Here is a 20,945-nt window from a genome sequence, read left to right as displayed (position 1 = left end):
CTTTTAGAGGGTTGGGTAGGACACAGAGAAGTTAAATAACTTCTCTTTGTTCATGACAATTAGTATGTATCAAATGTAAGATTTGAATCCACATATTCCTGACCACATTCCCTTTAGTAATAATAAAAATGATTATAAAATATCAGGGATATCTTAAAGAAATGGTTAGCTTGGCACTTCGGTCTTGAGTATCTCTTTCCTTTCAGGAAGTCCATAGGAAACCCTTAAAAGTTGTTATACTGGCGTGAACTTGGAATAATTAAGACAATCAAAAAATCATATGGAAATCATTTGTAGCAGTTTAAATTTCCAAATCCATCCACGTTAGCCAATACAATGTTATTTCCTTTTTGTGAAGGAGAAAGACATATTGGCAGGAAGATCAGTTAATGACATTTTTTTTTCTTTTAATCATTGAGTCTGGACAGGAAATGAACCCAGTCAAATGAACTTCATCTGGTTCTAGAAGTAGGGGTCAGCCAAGGACAAAAATTTAATACAACCAGAATTGAAGGTAGAAAGTCCAAGTGATGTCAACATCACCAGAGTACCTAAGGTCAAGTTTGGTCCTCTAGTTGTTCCAGGAACAGTTTGACTTATGCACCTAATTTTCCATTTCACTTTTTTCTGGCATCAAATGTGGTATTTAAACATTGTTCCTCTCAAGAGTCTCACAGTAATGAATTCAGTCAAAATCTGAATCCAAGTTCTTCTTGGCTACCCCCAAACACTTTTCTGACATTCATCCTCAATAATTTTCAGATGCCTAAATGTCTTTATCAGCTGAATCTACAATGAAAGTATTAAAGCCTTAAAAAAAAAAAATGAAGCATCTCTTAGAAAGGAGATTAAAAGGACATGAACCAGTGACTGAAAAAAAATGCAAAAAAGAACAGAAATCTCTGTACTACCATCTTTCAATCTCAGTCTCTCTCTCTCTCTCTCTCTCTCTATATATATATATATATATATATTCTCTCTCTTCCTTTTCCTGATCACTAATCTCTATGGCATTCAGAACACATAAGTTCACAATATCTTTCTTTTTTAATTAGAAAATGTTCTTGGTTTCAGGCTATTTCCTGGGTTTGACTTTGTTGGGAAGAAAGGAAGGGAAGAAATAAGAGAGAAATAGAAAGAGGCCAGGATACTCAATAAATATTGACTGAATCTTACTAATCTAGATTTGAGGGGGAAAGTATTTCTTTACCAATCTTTCAAAATAAACAGTACATTTCCCCCTCCTCAATTATCCCTCTGCTGAAACTTTCAACTTTCTCATGCTTCACAGGTTATGTATATGTACTCTATTTCATCAGTGTGTATAATTCATCCACTATAACAGATCAGACCTCCTTCTTAACCTTCTGTGCATTTCTAGTCCTTATTTTCCCCATTAATCTTCATAGGAAAGAAGGAAACAAACATTTAAAAAGTACTACTATATACCAGGCACTGCAGTAACACCTTACAATATTTGTAAATTTACAAATAAAAAGCTACCAAAAATTGTTTTAAAAAAAATGTTTTTATCCGATCCTTACAACCCAGAATAGATGCTATTATTATCCTGTTTTTGTAGTTGAGAAAATTGAGGCATACAGAGATTAAATGACTTACCCAGGTTCACTCAACTTACAAGTATCTTAGGTAAAATTTGTACTCAATAATTTTTGTGTGCTACCTGACAGTCTATAGATCATAAAGGAGTCATTATTCTTAAAGTCATTTTCTTGTTCTTTTATTGTCATTTATTTATTGTTGTTATTATAGATGTTGGGGCACCAATATATCATTTAAGCCTAACTATTTAAATAGATTATTTCAATTTAAATTTCATAAAAAAAATTTTCAGAAATAGTTCTATTGAACAAAATGAAGTGTATCTACATGAAAAAGTGTACAGTTAATAGTTAAGTTGCATAAGTTGTGGGAAATCCAAAATATGGAGAGAGGGGCAAAAGAGTTCCCCTACTTTCTTTTTGGTTATTATATAACTACAATTTAGAATTTCAAAATACCAACTGTTGTCTGTGTTCAGTGATAACAGAACATTAAAGAAAACAGGCACATTTAACTCTAATTATTTGGATATGAATAGGGAAATTTTATTTCCAGTAAACATTGTCATATAGAAGAATAAATCATTGAGGAAATGTTTTGTAATCATCTACTTCAAACTTTTGAAATCAGACATCACATGATTTCGGTCGAGACAGTACTGTAAAAGTTGTACTCTTTGAAAATAGAGTAACAAGATTATATTTTTTATTCATTCTATTATTCCTTTACCACTCTAGCTGATGTTTCCTTTTCAGAACTTATAATTTCTTCTGGTTTGACAATTATTTTTATCCAATTTCTCTCTGATTTTAAAATAGGAATCCTGAATATGTATAGAAGAATTGTACATGTTTAACATATATTGGATTATTTTCTGTCTAGGGAAGGGAGGAGGGAGAAGAGAGAGAAAATTTTGGAACACAAGATTTACCAAGGTTGAATTTGAAAACTATCATATATTTTGAAAATAAAAAGCTATCACTTAAAAATAAGTAAATAAAAATAGGAATCCTATTCAAAGCAGAGATATATTTGCAGATTTTTCAAAATAGATTCTTACTGCATTTTACACATATTCCTTTAGTAACAGTGACTTCTCTGGCCCTCATTTACTAAGATCATTTCACCTCTCAGGGTACCCTGGCACCTTTTGGGTGATGGCAGATGATCTCTCCTCTCTGCCATCGCTATAAGCTCCCACCACTGTGCTCCTCTAATTTTAGGAGTCTAACCATCCTATTTCTTTTTTACCATCTAGAAGTCAAATTAGCCTTTACAAAGGAATATTTACTTCAAAAGTACAACCAGAACAAACCTACAAACATTCCTTCCTTTCTCCCCACCCCAGTCTCTGAGCCATAATTCCCCCATACACGACTTTCAGTCTCTGAAAAAGGGCAGAGATTTGGTTCACTGACTAATTCAGTTCCCCAATAACATCAGTCCCACCAAGTTCCACTTCCAAAGCTACCATGAGTTTATGTCTACAGAACCTTGTTCCTTAAAGATTCCTTGGTAATTTGATTGCAACATCTGGCCTGGGATTCTGGGCTCTAAGGTTGACATGGCTCTAGCTCCTTGTTTGAAAGCTCCCTAAAAGTAAAAATAAAAAAGTACAAACAAAACAAAATCAAAATTTCATGCCTGCTTCTTAGAGTCTAAGAAGAAAAGAAGATACCTCTAACTCCTTTCCTAATTATTACATCAAAAAAATTTCCACAGAAAAATTCTATAATAATTCTATAATAATTCTATAATATAATTCTATAATTAGACACTGAGAAAAGGAAGCAGTGATCACAGACAGTCATGAAGGTTTCATCAAAATAAGTTATGTCAAACCAACCTAATTTCTCTTTTTTGATATGAGTTACTCAACTAATATTTGAAGAAAATGCTTATGTTGTTTGAGATCAAGATCTGAACAAGTGAAAAAATATGAAAAAGCTGAGTCCATCAATAAGTCAGTTGAGTTTATCCATCAATGAGTCAATGGCAACTTGGAAAGAGGTCTCTCGTGGAGTGTCCAAGAGACTCTGTGCTTAGTCTGCCTTGTACCATTTTATGCTTTTAATTAATAACTTGATTAAAGATATATATGGCATAGAAATCTGCAAATGACACAAAGTTTGGTGGGATCAACAATATTTCATCACAAACAAGAATGAATAGTGATGAAAAGAAGTATGGAGCACAATAAAGATTTAACCCTAAACTATTTTGAGAAATTATTGAAAATTAAGAAGATAAGAAGAAATAAGAAAGTAGATTACAGAATCTGAATCAAAAGAAATCTTGATAGAATAGAATGTTAGGTGAAATCCAAGCATATCATATTTACTAAGGATAACATATGGTTACAAATGAGATCTTAAAAAATCCAATATCACAATAATAAGATGGGGAAATTATGGCTAAACAACAGTTGATATGAAAAAGTTACAGATGATTCAGAGGATTGTAGCTCAAATTTGGTCCAACAGTATGATATAATAGTGAAAAAAAGATAATTCACTCTGAAGTTACATTAAGAGGCGTGGTTCAGTATGAGGGAGTTGATTAATAGTCCCACTATCCTCTGCTCTGGTCAAACCACACCAAAAATATTGTGTCCTATTCTGGACATCACATTTTTGGAAATACATTGATAAGTAGAAGAGTGTCTAGAGAGGTCAGAAACTGGGATCATTCCAAATAAAGATTGATTAAAAAAAAACTTTTATTACTAATTCTGGGACAAAGAAAATGAATAAATACACACACTGTGACTTAAATATTTAGAGAGATATATCTAGATAGATAGATAGATGATAAAGAAATAAGAAGATGATAATAATAGAAGATGATAAATAAATAGAAATAATAGAAGATGATAAAGAAATATTTCTTTTTCTTACTTCTATATCTATCTATTCATCTCAGGAAAGGATGTAGTAGAACTGTGTGGAAAAGGCATCAAACCTGTACTAGTTGCCCTATTGGGCAGACCTAGGAGCAATAAGTAAAAGTTGCAAATATAGGAAGGATATAAGTTATTCAAAAGTGGACTGTCCTTCCTTGGGAAATCTCTAGCCAAAGGCTTCCCAAGTATGCTTTAGAAGGGTTTCTTGTTCAGCTGTATGTTGGATGTGTAGCTTCCTTGGCTTTTCTTAAATTTTAGCTGAAGTCTAATTTTATGTAAGAAGTCTTTCCCAGTCTTCCTTAATCTTAGTACTGTCCATTTCTTGATTATTTCCAATTTATCCCATCTACATCTTATTTGTACACAGATATTTGCATGTGTCTCCCCCTTTTATATTGTGGGCTCCTTGAGGGAAAAGTCTGGGATTTTTTTGTCTTTCTTTGTATCTTCAGTATTTATCATTATATCTGGCACATATTATTAGGTGCTTAATAAGTGCTAGTTGACTAAGTGAATTTTGAATTCTAAGATTCTGAGATCCTGAAGTAATTTTTAGAAGAAAAATGATGCCATTGCAAAGAGGCATCTTTAGCTTTAACTTTGGAAAATAAACTTCATAGCAATTAGATCTATCCAAAATTAGAATGGGCTACTTCAAAAAGTAATAGGTTTTCCTTAAGTAAGGTTTTAGGGGCAAAGCTGAATGAAGATTTGTCAGGTATAATGTAATGGATTTTTGTTCAGTATTAAGTTGGACTAAATAGCCCTTGAAGGCCCTTCCATCTGAGGATCTATGACTTTGATACTGTGATTCCTGAGAACAGTATGAAAAGTCAGGCACAGGAGAATATTTGTTTCGAAATTTATTTCAGTAGGCAGCATAAACTCATGTGGGTGTAAGTGCCAGTCTGTCAATAAACATTTATTAAACACGTACCAGGCACTGTGCTAAGTGCTAGGGATATAAAGAAAGGCAAAGGAAATAAATCCCTGTCCTCAAGGAGTTCACAGTCTAATAAGGGAGGCAACATGCAAACAACTGGATACAAATAAGCTATATATAAGATATTTGGGAAATAATCCACAGAAGGAAGGTACTAGAATTAAGAGAGATTGGGAAAGGCTTTTAGCCCTAAATTTATAAGTCCCTGCAAGGATAATATCATTTAAGTCTCTATGACTTAGGGTTTCTATCTATATTAACTATTCACAAGTACTTTATGAAAATAAATGTCAAAAATCATTATGAAAATTTAGAAAAGGAATGCTTCATTGTATAAATTATAGGGTTCTTACATGAGATTAAAGAAATGATTTACAAATCTAAAGGCATTAAATAGATATGAGCTATTACTTACTTATGAGGTCACTTTTCTCCCTAATTCTATGCCTCATATCCCTCAATATCATTGACTTCTTTGCAGCAGTCTCAGAGGGGGAGACAAGGCTTTTTCTTTGCAAAGGCCATACTCTACTTGTACCCTTCACCCCATTCCTCCCTTCTGTTCAGGAAATTTGCCCCTTTCATTTCCACATCATCTTCCAAAGATCTTTAGTCTCTTTTATCCACTGACTTCTTCTCTGCTACCCACAAACAGGCCAAGACCTCTTCATTCTTAAAAAAAAATCACTTAGGTCAAAGAGATCAAACAACCAGTTTTCAAAAGAGTTATAAAACTATTAATAACTGCATGAAGTATTGTTCCAAATCACTAATAATAAAGCAAATCAAAACAACTCTCAAATTTCATTCCATGCACTGAAAATTGGCAAAGAGTACAAAATGTAAGAGTAGTTCATGTTGGAGGGACACACTAATGTATTGTTGGGAGAGCTTCAAATCAATTTGATCAATCGATTTAACCACAGTAATTGGGAATTATGCTTTAAAAAGTAACAAAATATCTATATCTTTTGACTTAGATGCACCACTGCTAGTCTTGTAATCCAAGGAGCTCCAAAGATGCAAAGAAATTCTCATACACACAAAAATATTTATAACAGTATTTTTTGTAGTATCAAAGAACTGAAAACAAAGTGGAAATTAACTGAATGGAGAATAGCTAAGCAAACTGTTTAGAAATGATTTTTATGATATTATAAGGTAATAAACTATTCATATAAAAACAAAAATAAATTATTGAAAGACCTACAGGAATTACTGCAAAGTGAAATAAACAGAACGAAGGGAAAAATACACAATGACTATAATCAATTATATGGAAAAATATAACATCAATAATAACTACAAAAATTGAAGAAAAGATGATAAAATTAAACTCTCTTCTTTGTGGAACAAGAGATTAAGAGTGTAGAACAATTCAATAATGAAGAGAACCAACTACACCCAGCGAAAAAATTGTGGAAATGAGTATGAACCACAACATAGCATTTCCACTTCTGTTTTTGTCTGCTTGCATTTTTGATTTCCTTCTCAGGTTAATTTTATCTTATTTCTAAGTCTGATTTTTCTTGTGCAGCAAAATAACTGTATGTATATGTATACATATATTGTGTTTAACATATATTTTAATATATTTAACATGTTTTGGTCTACCTGCCATCTAGGGGAGGGAGTGGAGGGAAGGAGAGGAAAAGTTTGAACAGAAGATTTTGCAAGGGTCAATGCTGAAAAATTATCCATGCATATATCTTGTAAATAAAAAGCTATAATAAAAATTTTTTAAATAAAAATATAGTAGCAACAAAAGGAAAAAAACAAAGCAAAACAAAACAAAAGGGTGTAGAACATTGCATAAACCATCAGATTCATCTGAAGTGTTGGTTTCATTTTCTAAGCTATTCTCCCCACCCCTCACTCACTCTTTCCTTTTTATTCTCTGTTATAAGAGATGGCTCCATGGTGAGAAATGAAGGAGTTATGTTTTTGGAAAAGAAGGTGATGTGAAAACTAAGGTTACCAATAAAAATATATATATATCTTCACTTGACTTTGTCATCCCCTCAAACTATTACCCTACATCTCTCCTTCATTTCAGAGTCAAACACCTAGGAAAATCCATCAGTATTTAGTCACCATGATTTTTAATCTCCCATTCTAATCAACCCATTGCAGACTTGCTTTTTATGTTACCTCTTTACTGAAACTTTTCTCTCCAAGGTTAGTAGCTATTTTGTAATTGTGAAATCCAATGACCTTTTCTCAGGCTTCATGTTTCTTGACTTTTCTGCATGAAGTATTTGATATTGCTGATCACCCTCTCCTTCTGGGTTTTCAAGGCATTGCTCTTTCTTGGTTCTCTTCTTTTTCATTTTCTTTGTTGGATTATAGCCCATGTCTTGAACTCCAAGTATATCAAAGCTCTGTTCGAAGCCTGTTTTTCTTTTTTTCTCTACATATTCTTTCTCTCTCTCTCTCTCTTTCTCTCTCTCTCTCTCTCTCTCTCTCTCTCTCTCTCTCTCTCTTTCTCTCTTCCTTCATCATCCCCCCTCTGCCTCCCCTCTCTCAGCAAATATACCAGTCCACCTCATCCTTCTCCTAGATTCCAATTTCCAACCAGCAATTATTAATAGCAGTACCTGATATTTCCATTTGTACATCTCATATCAAACATAACGTGTTCAAAAAAATACATTACCTTGCCCCTTAAAATCAACCTTCTTTCTAACTCCCTTCCTTGTTTCAAAGGCATCATCATTCCTCCAGTGACAGAAGATCCTAACTTTGGAGTCAGCTTTGACTCTTTTTTCTTAACATCAGTTGTCATTTGTTTTTTTGTTTGTTTGTTTGTTTCTACCATTATAACATCAAATATACGTCCCATTCTCCCTACTCACACAGCCACCACTCTTGTTCACACTTTTACCTAAAGCACTGTAATAACTTGTTAATTAGCCTCATTGCCTCTGGTCTTTCCTCTCTTCAAGCCATCTTTCATTCAAATATCAAATTTGTTTTCCTAAGGCACAGTTCAATTGTGTCGTTCCCCCAAGAAATTTCATTGGCTCCCTATTACTTTTAGGAAAAAATACAAACTCCTTCAATCTGGCTCTAAACTATACTCTGGGTTGACTGTATACAACTCTTCAGCTCTTTCCACTATAGGCAAAAGGGCCCATTTACTATGTCTGATAGCACTATATAAAGGCCTCAGGGCCTTTCTATAGACCATCTCCCTATCCTGGAATATTTTCCTTCTTCTCCTCTGTCTTTTATGATCCCTAGTACCATTTAAAGTTCATCTCAAGTCCCACCTACACACAACCCCTATACAAGACCTTTCCTGATCCCTCCCAATATTTAGTGCTTCTCCCAAATTGAAATTCCTTTGCATTTCCTTAGCACATTCTTATATCCACTTCTTTGTGCATCTTTCCCACTCCCTACTTCATTTTTTTCCTTAACCAAAAGCTCATTGTATTCTGGCACATAGTACTTCATGGGGGAATCGAATTGTCCAAAGGCTATTAGACCTCTGCCAAAGACTGAACTTGGACAGAAGGCAGAATCTTCTGAGCAATTACTGATCTTTATAAAAAGATTTTAGAGACCCTTAACGTTAATAGGAAGGGGTCTTCAGAATTTTCTCTGTGTGCGATACCTAAACGGTCCTTTGGATGTCACTGAATTTCTGTCTTGCATTTCATTCCTTCTTTGTGTCCCTAGAAAGTGACTTCTGTTTCTAACTCCAGGTTCATTCTGTGCCTCCTCTCCTCTTGCTCTTCTTGGCAGGGCTAAGACTTTTGGAGCTGCCAGTAAAATCATAATCTGAACTCAAAAAACCAACATTCTGTAAATAAAGCTGAATATCATGGAATAGGAACAAATCTAACCCCAGCCAGGAAAATTCCTCAAAGAAACAAAATGTCTAATAGTCTGAAAGCAGTAGGAGAGAAAGGAACATTAAGGTGGGGGCCAAGGAGGCGGGGGCTAGGGGTAAGTAAAGGACTTAGTATTATTTCTTATTATCATTAATATTTTTATTTTAACCACAAACATAAGTACTCTGCATCAGTAGAGGCAGTTAGGTGGAGCAATAGATAGAATACCAGATCTAGAGTCAAGAAGACCTGAGTTCAAATGTGGCCTCAGATATTTATTAGTTGTGTGACCCTGGGCAAATCACTTACCCCATTTGCCTCAGTTTTCTTATCTGTGAAATGATCTGAAGAAGGAAATGGTAAACCACTCCAGTATCTTTGCCAAGAAAACCTCAAATTGGGGTTATAAAGAATTGGACACAATTAAAATAACTGAACAATAAAATATCAGGACCAGGACCCATCTTTCTTGCTTTCAATGTAACTCCTAATGTCTTTTGCTAATTTTCTCTGTCCTCTTCACAGAATTTGGTGGTTGGGGTTGGGGTGGGAAGAGGGAAATCATCATTGTTTTGCACTAGAATTTTCATTACAAGGCAAAGCTACTCTTAAAAACTCAACGCAAAGATCAGAATTGGAAAACATTAAGCTTCTCTGAGGACTGCTGACTGCCTTTAAAAAATTCCTAAGAAGAAATTAAGAACTGGTGTTAGACTACATGCTTGAGTTCCTTCTCTTCCTTCTCCTTCCCCCCTTCCTTCATCCATCCCTTACTTACTTCTTTCCTCCCTTCCTTTTTTTCCTCTTATTCCCTTCCTTTCCTTCCTTCTTTCTTTTCTTCCTCCTTTCCTCCCTCTTTTCTTTCTTCCTTCCTTTTCCTTCCTTCCTTTTCTTTTTTCGTTGTCCCTCTTCATTCTGTCCTTCCTTTTTTCATCCTTCCTTCTCTCCTTCCTTTCATAAATCTTTCTTTCTATTCCAAAATCTAGGAGACTTTTGAGAGTGCTGGTAATGAAGATGTCTCTTTCTTCCTGAGGTGATAAACTGGGGCATGTCTCATTGTTCTTTGGCTTCCTTTTTTAGTGTTGTTAAGTTACCCAGGGCCACATACTTCCCAAAAGAAAGATAAAACCAAAATATGTTAGTACCAAAAGGAGATCACATAATCCTACATCTTCCTTTTACAAAGGAGGCAGGATGGTTTGGTGACTTACTCAACATAACACAGTTAGTAACAAAAGAAGCCCTAGAACTATAGAGTCCCAAATTCCTAGTGCAGTATTCTTTCCACTGTATGATGAATCCTTGTTATTCCTGGAAGTTGGATGTTTCCATGAGGATCTAAAGGAGTAAGCATATTTTTTCACGATGTCTTCAACATCATCTCTGAAAAAAATAATGAAATACCTATCATATATATATATATATATATATATATCATAATGATATATCATAATGATAAAAAAAACCATGGCACAAAAGTGATACACTGATGACTGACTGTTACATGGTGATGACCCTGGATTTTTTAAAGCTATGAAATGATGTACACATTTTCAGAAGCTGAAAAGGCTTCACAACAGTAATGGACTGCATATATGTTATTTGGGAGTGATTCTTGACAAATCTAGAGAAAGTTTGCTACCCGGCAATGATTTTTTGGGGAGCAGTGGGACTATGTAGAAAATCCACAAATGTTGTAGAGGGATTGAGATCTGTGAATGGAGAAATTACTATGAAATTACTGACATTTTGAAGTAATGGTTCAAAAGTACTTCTGTTAGGCTGAAGCAAAGGTGATCTCAATAAGTGCAATTCCTTTGCAATAATAAATTGGTATTTAGAGTGAGAGATGAAATACTCTGGAGAACAATGGAGATAATGACAAATAATAGCAACAGAAATAACTCAAGAACAGGAAAACACATAATATCAATGTTGGAAGAAACCTTAGGGTTATCTAGTCCAACTTATGCTTAAAGAAGAATCCCCAATATAAGACATTTGACAAGTGATCATTCAATATTTGCCTGAAGACTTTTAGTGAAAGGCAACTCATTCCATATTTGATAAGTTTCTAGAGATCATAAGATCCAGGAGAGATATACAGGATGGGATTTGATGAGGTGAAGGAATTGGGAAGATCCTCAAGTGAGAGGATCTCACTTCTCTGAGGAAAGAAAGGGCACTTGGAGCAGGAATCACTATTAATAACTCTTATTAATACAATCAATGATTACATTAGTTTTTATGAATGCCATATTATGCTGTTGATTCAAATTATGCTCTCTAAGATCCCAAAATCCTTTTCAGATGAATGGCTATTTAGTCATACCTCCACCATTCTGAATTTTTTGTGTGTGAGACAATTGGGGGTATGTGACTTGTCTAGGACCACATAGCTAGTAAGTGTTAAGTGTCAGGTCTTTCTTACTTCAGGGCCAGTTCTCTTTCCATTGAATCATCTGGCTGCTTTTCAAAGAACTAGATGATGAGAAGAAAATTTTAAAAGTCTTAAGAACACAAAAGAAAAAAGTAGCTAGGGATATTCCAGCAGAAACTAAGAAAGGGGTTATTTATAAAACTAAGTTTGACACTGCAAGGATCTCAAGATTCAGTTCAGAGCTTTCTAAATACAAATGCAGGGAAAGGTAGAATAACTAGTACAGCATGTCAAGAGACTAAAGCAATGTTTTCAACTTGAATTTAAGAGGTGCATTTGCCATTTCCCAGTGGGAAAAAAAGGCCTGGTGCATTCAAGGACAGAATTATGAAGCCTTCAAGAACTTTGAGAAGTCAAATATATGTACTGTCAAGCCCAGTAATATTCAGTTACTAAACTGAGGGCCCCTAAGCCCCCTACTTGCATATACCCTCAAACTCTTCACATAGTACTAAAGTATATTTTTCATTTAAAGTAGATAATAAAGTATTATGATTTAGATGAATCATTTTGAGGGATGGGGATATGGAAGGAGTTAGAGGTCAAACAAGGGTCATAAAGCTGTGGTATGAAAGGGGAAAAAAGGCCCTATTCCTTAGGTCACTGTGGCAGAACTGACCAGAAGACAAACACAAGGACTCTTCTGTTTAAGGATGTCTTGGGTAGTTTAGCAGTTTAGGAACATTTCTGTTTACATGCAAAACCTCTCTTGTTCTCCTCTCTCTAACCATCTCTCACCAACTTTGGTCATTCTAACCCCAAGGTCAAATCTGTGTTACCTGAAGGTCACCTTAGGATGGGGCTGTATGTGTGAATTTTCTATCAAAGGAGCTTCAGAAAATATTATGAAATATAAGTTGGTTCTAAGCTGTATCCTGGGCCTTCCCCAAAGGGAAAATATCCCAGAATGGTCCAGTAGAGTTACAGACCCCCACCAGTACCTTCCAAGTACTCTGGAATCTTTAATATAGCTAAGGACAGAATGAAACTCCTCTTAATTGTCATCAATTCTCCTGGAAATAAAAGAATGTCTGAAGGGAAGGAAAAGAAGTCTTAGCTCTTTCCTAAGACATCTCTTTTCTTATACTAGAGACCTCTGGGAATATACCCACAGTCAAAAGGGAAAGCAAATATGGCCAAGACATGAACCTACCCAAGAAACAGAATAGAATGTTTAACATAGGATAGTCAAACGTCAGAAGAACCAAGGTGAATGCTCTTGGTAAAAAAAATAATAATAATAATACAGTTTCACTAAGAGATCACAATGAAAGTAGATACATATTTACATACATATAAACATAGACATATATCTGTGTTTATCTCTCTATGTACAGATATTATAACTAAAGAAAACTAGGTAGTTGTGGTAGGTAACATAACTACATGGGGAAAAGAAGGAAAAGTGGAAAGAAATCAGTATTTGTACGGTATTTATATTGTCTCATTTGATTCTCATAATAATCCTATGAGGTAGGTGTTATTATTATCTCCATTTTACAGTTGAGGAAACTGAGGCAAAAAGAAATTAAGTGACTTCCCAGGGTCATGTAGCTATTAAGTATCTGAGGTCTTTCTGACTTCTGACCCAGAATTGTAATGGAAATCTAATTGCCTCTGCACTGAGGAGATACCAAAATAATAAAGACTTTTCAGTATTACTTTTTATAATCACATTTTTAATGCCAGAAAGGTCCAACCTTCATTAATATAAGTGTTTATTTTATGCCAAGTTGCATGTGTTAATGCATCCTACAAGCTTCCTGAGTAAACAAAGAAGGAATAATTTCCAACCTCTGTCTCAAGCATTCAGATGACATGTATTTGGAAATATATTTAGAGAGAAGAAAGACCCTGTGTACTTAAAAGCCACAATATCCAACTAGAAGTACGTGGGATACACCGGAAAATGTTGTTTAGTCACTTCAGTCATGAATAGCTGTTTATGACCCCATTAGGGTTTTCTTAGCAAAGATATTGGAATGATTTGTCATTTTTTCCTCTAGCTCATTTTACAGATGAAGAAACTAAGGCAAACAGGGATTAAATGACTTACTCAGGATCACACAGCAGGTAAGTATCTGAGTACAGATTTGAACTCAGATCTTCCTGACTCCAGGACCAGTGCTTTATACACTATACACACAGCAGTTGTACATCAGGGAATGGGGTGGAATTAATCCCCAAAAAGATGGGTAACTTCACATCTGTCAGATTGGTTAAGATGACAGAAAAAAATAATGACAAATGTTGGAGGGGATGCGGGAAAACTGGGACACTGATACATTGTTGGTGTAGTTGTGAACTGATCCAACCATTCTGGAGAGGACTATGCCCAAAAGGCTATAAAACTGTACATACCCTTTGACCCAGCAGTGTTTCTATTGGGCTTATACCCCAAAGAGATCTTAAAGAAGGGAAAGGGACCCATAGGTGCAAAAATGTTTGTGGCAGCCCTCTTTGTAGTGGCAAGAACCTAGAAAATGAGTGGATGCCCATCAGTTGGAGAATGGCTAAATAAGTTATGGTACATGAATGTTATGGAATATTATTGTTTGGTAAGAAATGATCAGGAGGATGATTTCAGAGAGACCTGGAGAAACTTAACTGCTGAGTGAAATGAGTAGGATCAAGAGAACATTGTACAGCAACAAGATTATGTGATGATCAACTGTGATGGACTTGGCTCTTTTCAACAATGTGGCAATTTAATTCCAATAGTCTCGGGAAGGAAAATGTTATCTGAATCCAGAGATAGAACTATGGAGACTGAATGTGGATTGCAGCCTTATTCATCTTTATTGTTTGTTTTCTTTCTCAGACCTTTTTTTCTGGTCTGATTTTTCTTGTACAATATGATAAATATGAAAATATGCTCAAAAGAACTGCATATATTTAATCTATATCAGATTGCTTGTTGTCTTAGGGAGGGGGAAACAAGTAAGGAAGAAAACTCTGGAACAAAAATAAATGTTGATGATTCATTAAACAGATGCATTAAAAAAGTTAATGTACATGTATAACCAAAAAAAATAAAACAACTAATAAAAAAGAATGTTGAAAACTATCTATGTATTTGAAAAATACAATACTCTTAAAATTTTAAAAATGGGTAAATTACTAGATGCTGGGTGGCATAATGGGTAAAAGTACTGGATATGGAGTCAGAAAGACTTTAATAATTGTGTTATTCTGAGCAAGTAACTGAATTCCTCTCAGTCTCAGTTTCCTCATCTATAAAATGGGGATGATGATAGCACCTATGGCATAGGAATGTAAGGATCAGATTAGATGATATGTAAACCTTAAAGTATTATATTAGTGCTAGCTATAATAATTATTATTACAACAACACCAGAAAACAGGCAGAATTTGTCAAGGACATTTATCCTCCCTCCTTTTTTCTGGAAAAGTTGCAGGTCATCAAGAAAATGCCTGATTGACCTGTGGAGTAAGTCCAACATCAGTGGAGAGGCAAGCTAACATGAACATGTGAACTGTCTTTTATCCCAAGGAACCTCCCCTCTCCTCCATCAGAGGGGCCACTGAAACACTATATTCTCTGTATACTGCAGCTAAGGTGATTGTGCTAAGAGCCAGGAGGACATATCAGATGGGGAATTATAAAGGTAAACATGTTTATAGTCACTCCCTTTTCTGTAGACCCTTGTCTGAGGTCTGGCTCTGCCTCCAAACATCCAGTGGTCAGAACTTTTGTACCAGGGCAGCCTCCCTTTGTCGCACTGGTCAAAACTGGGGGTGGGGAGGGAACTTCTGGCCCACAGCTGATAAAATCTGTGAAGAGTGAATGTTTGGGAACAGCACCAGTGCAAACAAGTGCCAACCATTCTCCACCTTCTCCGGGACCCCTCCCATTCGTTCCTCCCTCCCAGCTGTTCCAGCTCTCATAAAAGCACAGCACTGCTTCAACTTCCCAGCCTCTTATAAGCAGCTTATAGGAAGCTTCATTCTACCCACTGCTGCAAAGGAGCCTAAGAACTACCCAGAGGGACAAGGGCAAGATCATGAAGACATTGCTCATTGTCACACTTCTGGCTGCATTAGCAGTGATAGCCCTGTGCTATGGTAAGATTTCTCTCCAGTCTCTCTGAATTTCCCACTCCCTTTGTCTCTCTTTGGACTTCTCTCTTGTTTCCTCCCTCCATCCCTCTTATCTCCTATTTCCATGAATTCAATATGTTCTCATTTCCCTAGATTTCTTCTGTTTCTCAGTGCTTTTCATCTCCTATGCTACTTATCTTTACATTTCTTCCAGCCTCCATCCTTTTTTGAAGAAGCCTTAACTCTGCTTATAAGTATGTAACTAGAATGAATAGATAGTTCAGATGGTTTGGGACAGGATGCTGTAAAAAAAAACAAAAAACACCGAGGAGATGGAGTCACCGTCTAGCTATGCATCGTTGGATGTCATTTAACCTCTTTTTGGTTTCCATCTCCTCGCTGTAAAATGAGGACATTAAACTAGTTGCTTTCTCTAAAACAGTTTCTAAAATACTCAGGTTAACTTGTCCCTGTGGTTTCACTTTAAAACACTCCTACTAAAACTTAATATGAGGAATTATGTTAGGAAGTTAGACCCTGATCTAAATTAACTAAGGTAAGTGGTGACTTCCATCTAGAAAATCTTAGAAAGATCAATCTTCTAAAGTATTCAAACAGAAGAAAGTCTTGATTGAATTATTGGAGTCCCCTGTCCAATTTATGATCCTTCTATGTCAGAATATGATACCTTTATTGTTGTTTCTAAATGTGCAAGTTTAGAAGGAAAAATGTAAGACTTATTCAAGTGAGATTAACTTACTTAATCATCTAATTATTTCAGGTGAAATTGTTGGGACCAGAATGATGTTAATATTGCCCCTAATTCTCAATTTCATTTCAAAGAGATAGATATAACTTATCTAATAATGAATATGATTTTCTTTTAGCCATTTTCTAGAGAAACATTTTAAATCAAACTAAAATATAAAAAATACAAGTCAATTAAAACTGATTTCTCTTCATAACTCAATAACACAAAATTGCTCTGTTCATTTTCCTACATCTTTATTCAAACTGACCTAATGCCCCATTGCTATGTATGGCTTATCGGTTAAAAACAAATGCCTAAGTGGCCATCAGAACCACTCATGGACCTATTATAGTGGACCCCATAACTTGGGCATCTGCATAATCTAGAGAATATCTAAGTATGTACTCTGATGAACTTTATTCTATCCATGTCAAGGGGGACAGAGGAGGAATGAGCTTTGTGTGTGCTTTTGTATCATATTATGTGATCTTGAACATGATCCTGGGATCTCTCCTCTATATTCTTTCAGTGAGCTCACCAATTTCTATGTGATCAAATTGTCATTATTATGCAAATGTGTACATATGTATATGTCTATAAGTATGCTGTTAAGCTTGTTTCTTAAACTCTTTTTCTCTAGTCCTATATCAACTTCCCACTAGACATCTTCCCCTCAATGTCTTTAATTCAACATGTTCAAAATGGACATCTCCATCATAACTAAACCTTTCCATCCTCCAAGTAACTCAGGTTCACCACCTTCTTGGAGTCCTCCCTGGACTTTTTCCCCAACAGTCCTACATCCAACCAATAGAAACTCATCAATTCTGCCTTTACAACATCTTTCCACCTGTTCCTTCCATTCTATTCATACAACCACTACTCAAGTTCAGGTTCTCAGCTCTATTGTAATATCCTCCTAATTGGGTTTTCTGTGTTCTTTCTATCTTCTTGCCAACCCAACACTACAGATGCAAAATAATTTCCCTAAATCACAAATCTATGTCACTTCCCTGCTCAGGAATTTTCAGGGATTCCTCCCTGTTTTCTCTATAATAAAATACAAGCTACTAGAACTCTCTTTAAAGAGCATTATAATTTAGCTCCAACACACTTTTCCAAACCTTTTCTATATCACTCTGCTTAATGAGATTCATGAACTGGTCAAAGTAATCCACTTGCATCTGCCTCCCCTATTTCTTCATAGGTCATCACCCTCCCATAAAGTGAACTATCACTTTGCCTATACCTCTTAGAATTCTTAGCTTCCTTGGAAGTTTTGCTCAAGTGCTGCATCATAATAGGCATAAATGTTAGTCATCAAAAAGCATATGTTAAATGCTATGTATCAGGCACCAAACTAAATACTGAAGATCCAAAGAAAGGTTTGTATCCTTGTATCTAAGAAGCATCAATGCTAATGAGATAAAACTTTCTTGTTCCTCAAAATATCTTGTTTTTACTTTATGAAAACATAACATGCCCCTTTAAGGGCAGGGACAGTTTTCCATTTTATCTCTGGGTTTTCAGTGCCTAAAAGCATACAACACATAGTGGGGTGCTTACTTAACAATTATGTCTGATATAACCTTTAACCCAACTTATAACTGAGACCCCCCATGATTTTTTAGGTAAGAATGTCATCATTGTTTATTCTGACAGAGAAGTAAAATAAGTAATATGGCCAATTAGGACATAGTTAGAAATTCTGTCTCACATGTATTCATTATCTAAAATTAGCAATAACTCCTTTGCTAAATATATTCCCCAATATCTTTTTAATTTCTCTCCTATCTCTTGCTTTTCATTGCTATGTATGAATTTTAGCTGTGCCCCAAATTTGAAATGGATTTTTTTTCTTGTTCCTCAGAGTCCCATGAGAGCATGGAATCTTATGAAATGAGTAAGTAAATTTATTTTAAGTGACCTACAATAAAGAATACATTCCTACTCTTATTTGATGAAAGGTTAGGAATAGCTGAATTAAAAGAATATGAGCCATGGAGTAAAGTTAAGTCAGAATCTGAAAACCCTGATGACTTCTCTAAATTGTAGCATCAAGGGAACACATGAGCTGTGTTCTCTGGCAGGAACACAGCATTCAACATATTTAGAACCCGATTAAAATTTTCTTTGGGAAATTCGAACTGGCCTACATCTGCACTCTATATAGAGATGGAAAATTTGGCTATGCCTTAAGTTAAAGACAGCCTGTTTGAGTGCTCATCAGTCCTGGGGACTTTTGAAATTATATGAATCTGAGGAAGATTGTGGAAGAGAAGATAGGGTGTCTTGGATCAAGACCCATGATCAATTATATCTGTATGAACTCTATCAGTAACTCTCTTGGCTATAAATTATAGAAGTGTTGTTGATCTGTGTATTGAAATGTGAAGTTTCCTCACCAGGAATTCCCCTTACAATGAAATAATAGATCCAGACCAGAAAAAAAAAAAAAGAAAAAAGTCAATATCTTAGGGTAATGTTTAAAAGTTAATTAGTGCCAGGATTCATTGAATTATAATCTTGTACTGTTTTTCAAATTGTGCACCTTTGATTTTTATTTCCTTAGATCCTTTCATTAACAGGAGAAAAGCCAACAATTTTATGTCACCTCAGCAAAGGTGGAGGGCTAAATTTCAAGAGAGGTAAGTAGCAATAAGGAGTGGAGAAGAAGAGGGCTGGAATTATAAATCTGAGATAAAGTGTCCCAAGCCTAAATAAACTAAGAAACTAGCTTCTTAGAATCTAAGGAGAGGGGTGGATTTGAGTCTTAATGAATGAATAATAAGCATGAAATACAAAAACCTCAGTTAAAAATATACAATCTGATGATAGAACTCTACACTGAATGGAATATGAAATTTTCAAAGGTGAAAACATTTAAAATACATGGTTTAGTCATAAAGAATCACAGAATTTCAATGCTTCCCAAACAGAAAATGATTATTTCCAAAATGCCCTGCAATTTAATAAAGTTTACTGGAACTTAGACGTGATGATCTCTAATGAAAGTATATGTTCAATCTGGACAAATCATAAAATTTTCCCTTTCCTCAGTAGGTAAAAGTTTAGTCTCTACTTTAATTAAATGTGAGACCTAAGAACCTCTGGATTATTTAGGAAAGATTTGAGTTCAGATCTGATCTCAGACACATGTTAACCATTTTCACCATCAGTTTTCTCAACTGTAAAATGGGAGGAATAATAATAATACTTGACAGTATTGTTGTGAGGCTCAAGAGATAACACATATCAAGCAGTTAAAGTGTTAAAGAGGGCATCCCAAAAGTCTTAGTGAGGTTTTAAACTATTAAAGCTTATTTTAAATAATCACATTAATAATTTTATAATTATGAAGCAGTAAGCCTTAGGGGAAGGAATCTTAAGTAAAAGGAAAGAACTTCTAACTATAACTAAGTATTTGGGTAGTAAGTTAGAACTAAAAGTAAGTAGCAAGAAGTCAAAACAATCTGGGTGAGAAATATTGAGTTTATGGAGAGACTTAAAGAGGAGAGAAGAAAAAAGAAAAACTGACTCTTATTATCACTAATAATTATCCTTCCTCTTCCTTTTCTCTTTTTCCATCACTTTTTCCTTATTACTTTGTGGCTTTCTGTCTCTTCAAATAATTTAAGCTTTTTTTCCTTTTCTCATATCACTATTATCAATTCATGAATCCCAATGGTTCACTCTTTTCTGTCTGCTTCTTGATTTTACAGGACCAGAGAACGCACCAAGCCTACCCATGAACTCCAACGAGAAGCATGTGATGATTATACTTTATGTTCACGCTATGCCTATATTCATGGATACAGTGCTGCCTATAACCGTTATTTCAGGCATCAAAGAAATAACTGAGTCTGGGATTTTGGAGTCTCCCTTTCCAGAGCCTGGAGCCTGGATTTATATGCAAATATGATAGTAAACATCATTAAAACATATTGATCACTTGTTATCTGCATGTTCCTTCATTTCCTACTTTTGTCTTCCTCATCAAAAGATTTATTAGATTCTCCTTTACATCTTTCAGTAACAGTGTAGTGGAGATCAGAGGGGAACTGGGATTTATGCTTATTGCGAAATAAACTTTTGGTTTGATACCTTTATTCTATATGTTTAATTTTTATAAAAACTGGTTAATTGCTCAATATGCTACACACTTAATTCACTGAAAAATCTGTTTGAATGTGCATTCAACACTCATATAGCATCAATTAGTGAATTCCTTAAATCCTGTTAGTGATGGAATTCTTTCTATGAACAGGATGCTGGGGGAAAGGACAGGAGAAGAGTCTAATATGCCATTTAGGTATCCATGATACTCTCTCATCCCTCTCTATTAAGGGTTGGTGCTTGAATTATATCCACTAACATATTACTGAGTATTTTACTTGTGCAACTTTTAAAAGTCATTATTGTATTTTTTTGAGGGGAGGGCATTA

The 20,945-nt window shown here is 35.0% G+C and overlaps 1 protein-coding gene across 1 annotated transcript; it reads left to right on the top strand.

The window, feature by feature from the left end:
- The first annotated feature begins 15,561 nt into the window (after positions 1-15,561).
- Positions 15,562-20,609, top strand: MGP (matrix Gla protein). The gene is made up of 4 exons (XM_003771185.4): positions 15,562-15,773; positions 18,371-18,403; positions 19,073-19,148; positions 20,223-20,609. Exons 1-4 carry the CDS (start codon positions 15,713-15,715, stop codon positions 20,359-20,361), a joined length of 309 nt encoding a protein of 102 aa, XP_003771233.1. The 5' UTR covers positions 15,562-15,712; the 3' UTR covers positions 20,362-20,609.
- Positions 20,610-20,945: the final 336 nt, after the last annotated feature.

Source organism: Sarcophilus harrisii, chromosome 5 (genome assembly GCF_902635505.1).
Source record: "Sarcophilus harrisii chromosome 5, mSarHar1.11, whole genome shotgun sequence".
Lineage (NCBI taxonomy): Eukaryota > Metazoa > Chordata > Mammalia > Dasyuromorphia > Dasyuridae > Sarcophilus > Sarcophilus harrisii.
This window is presented reverse-complemented; position numbering and strand designations above follow the sequence as displayed.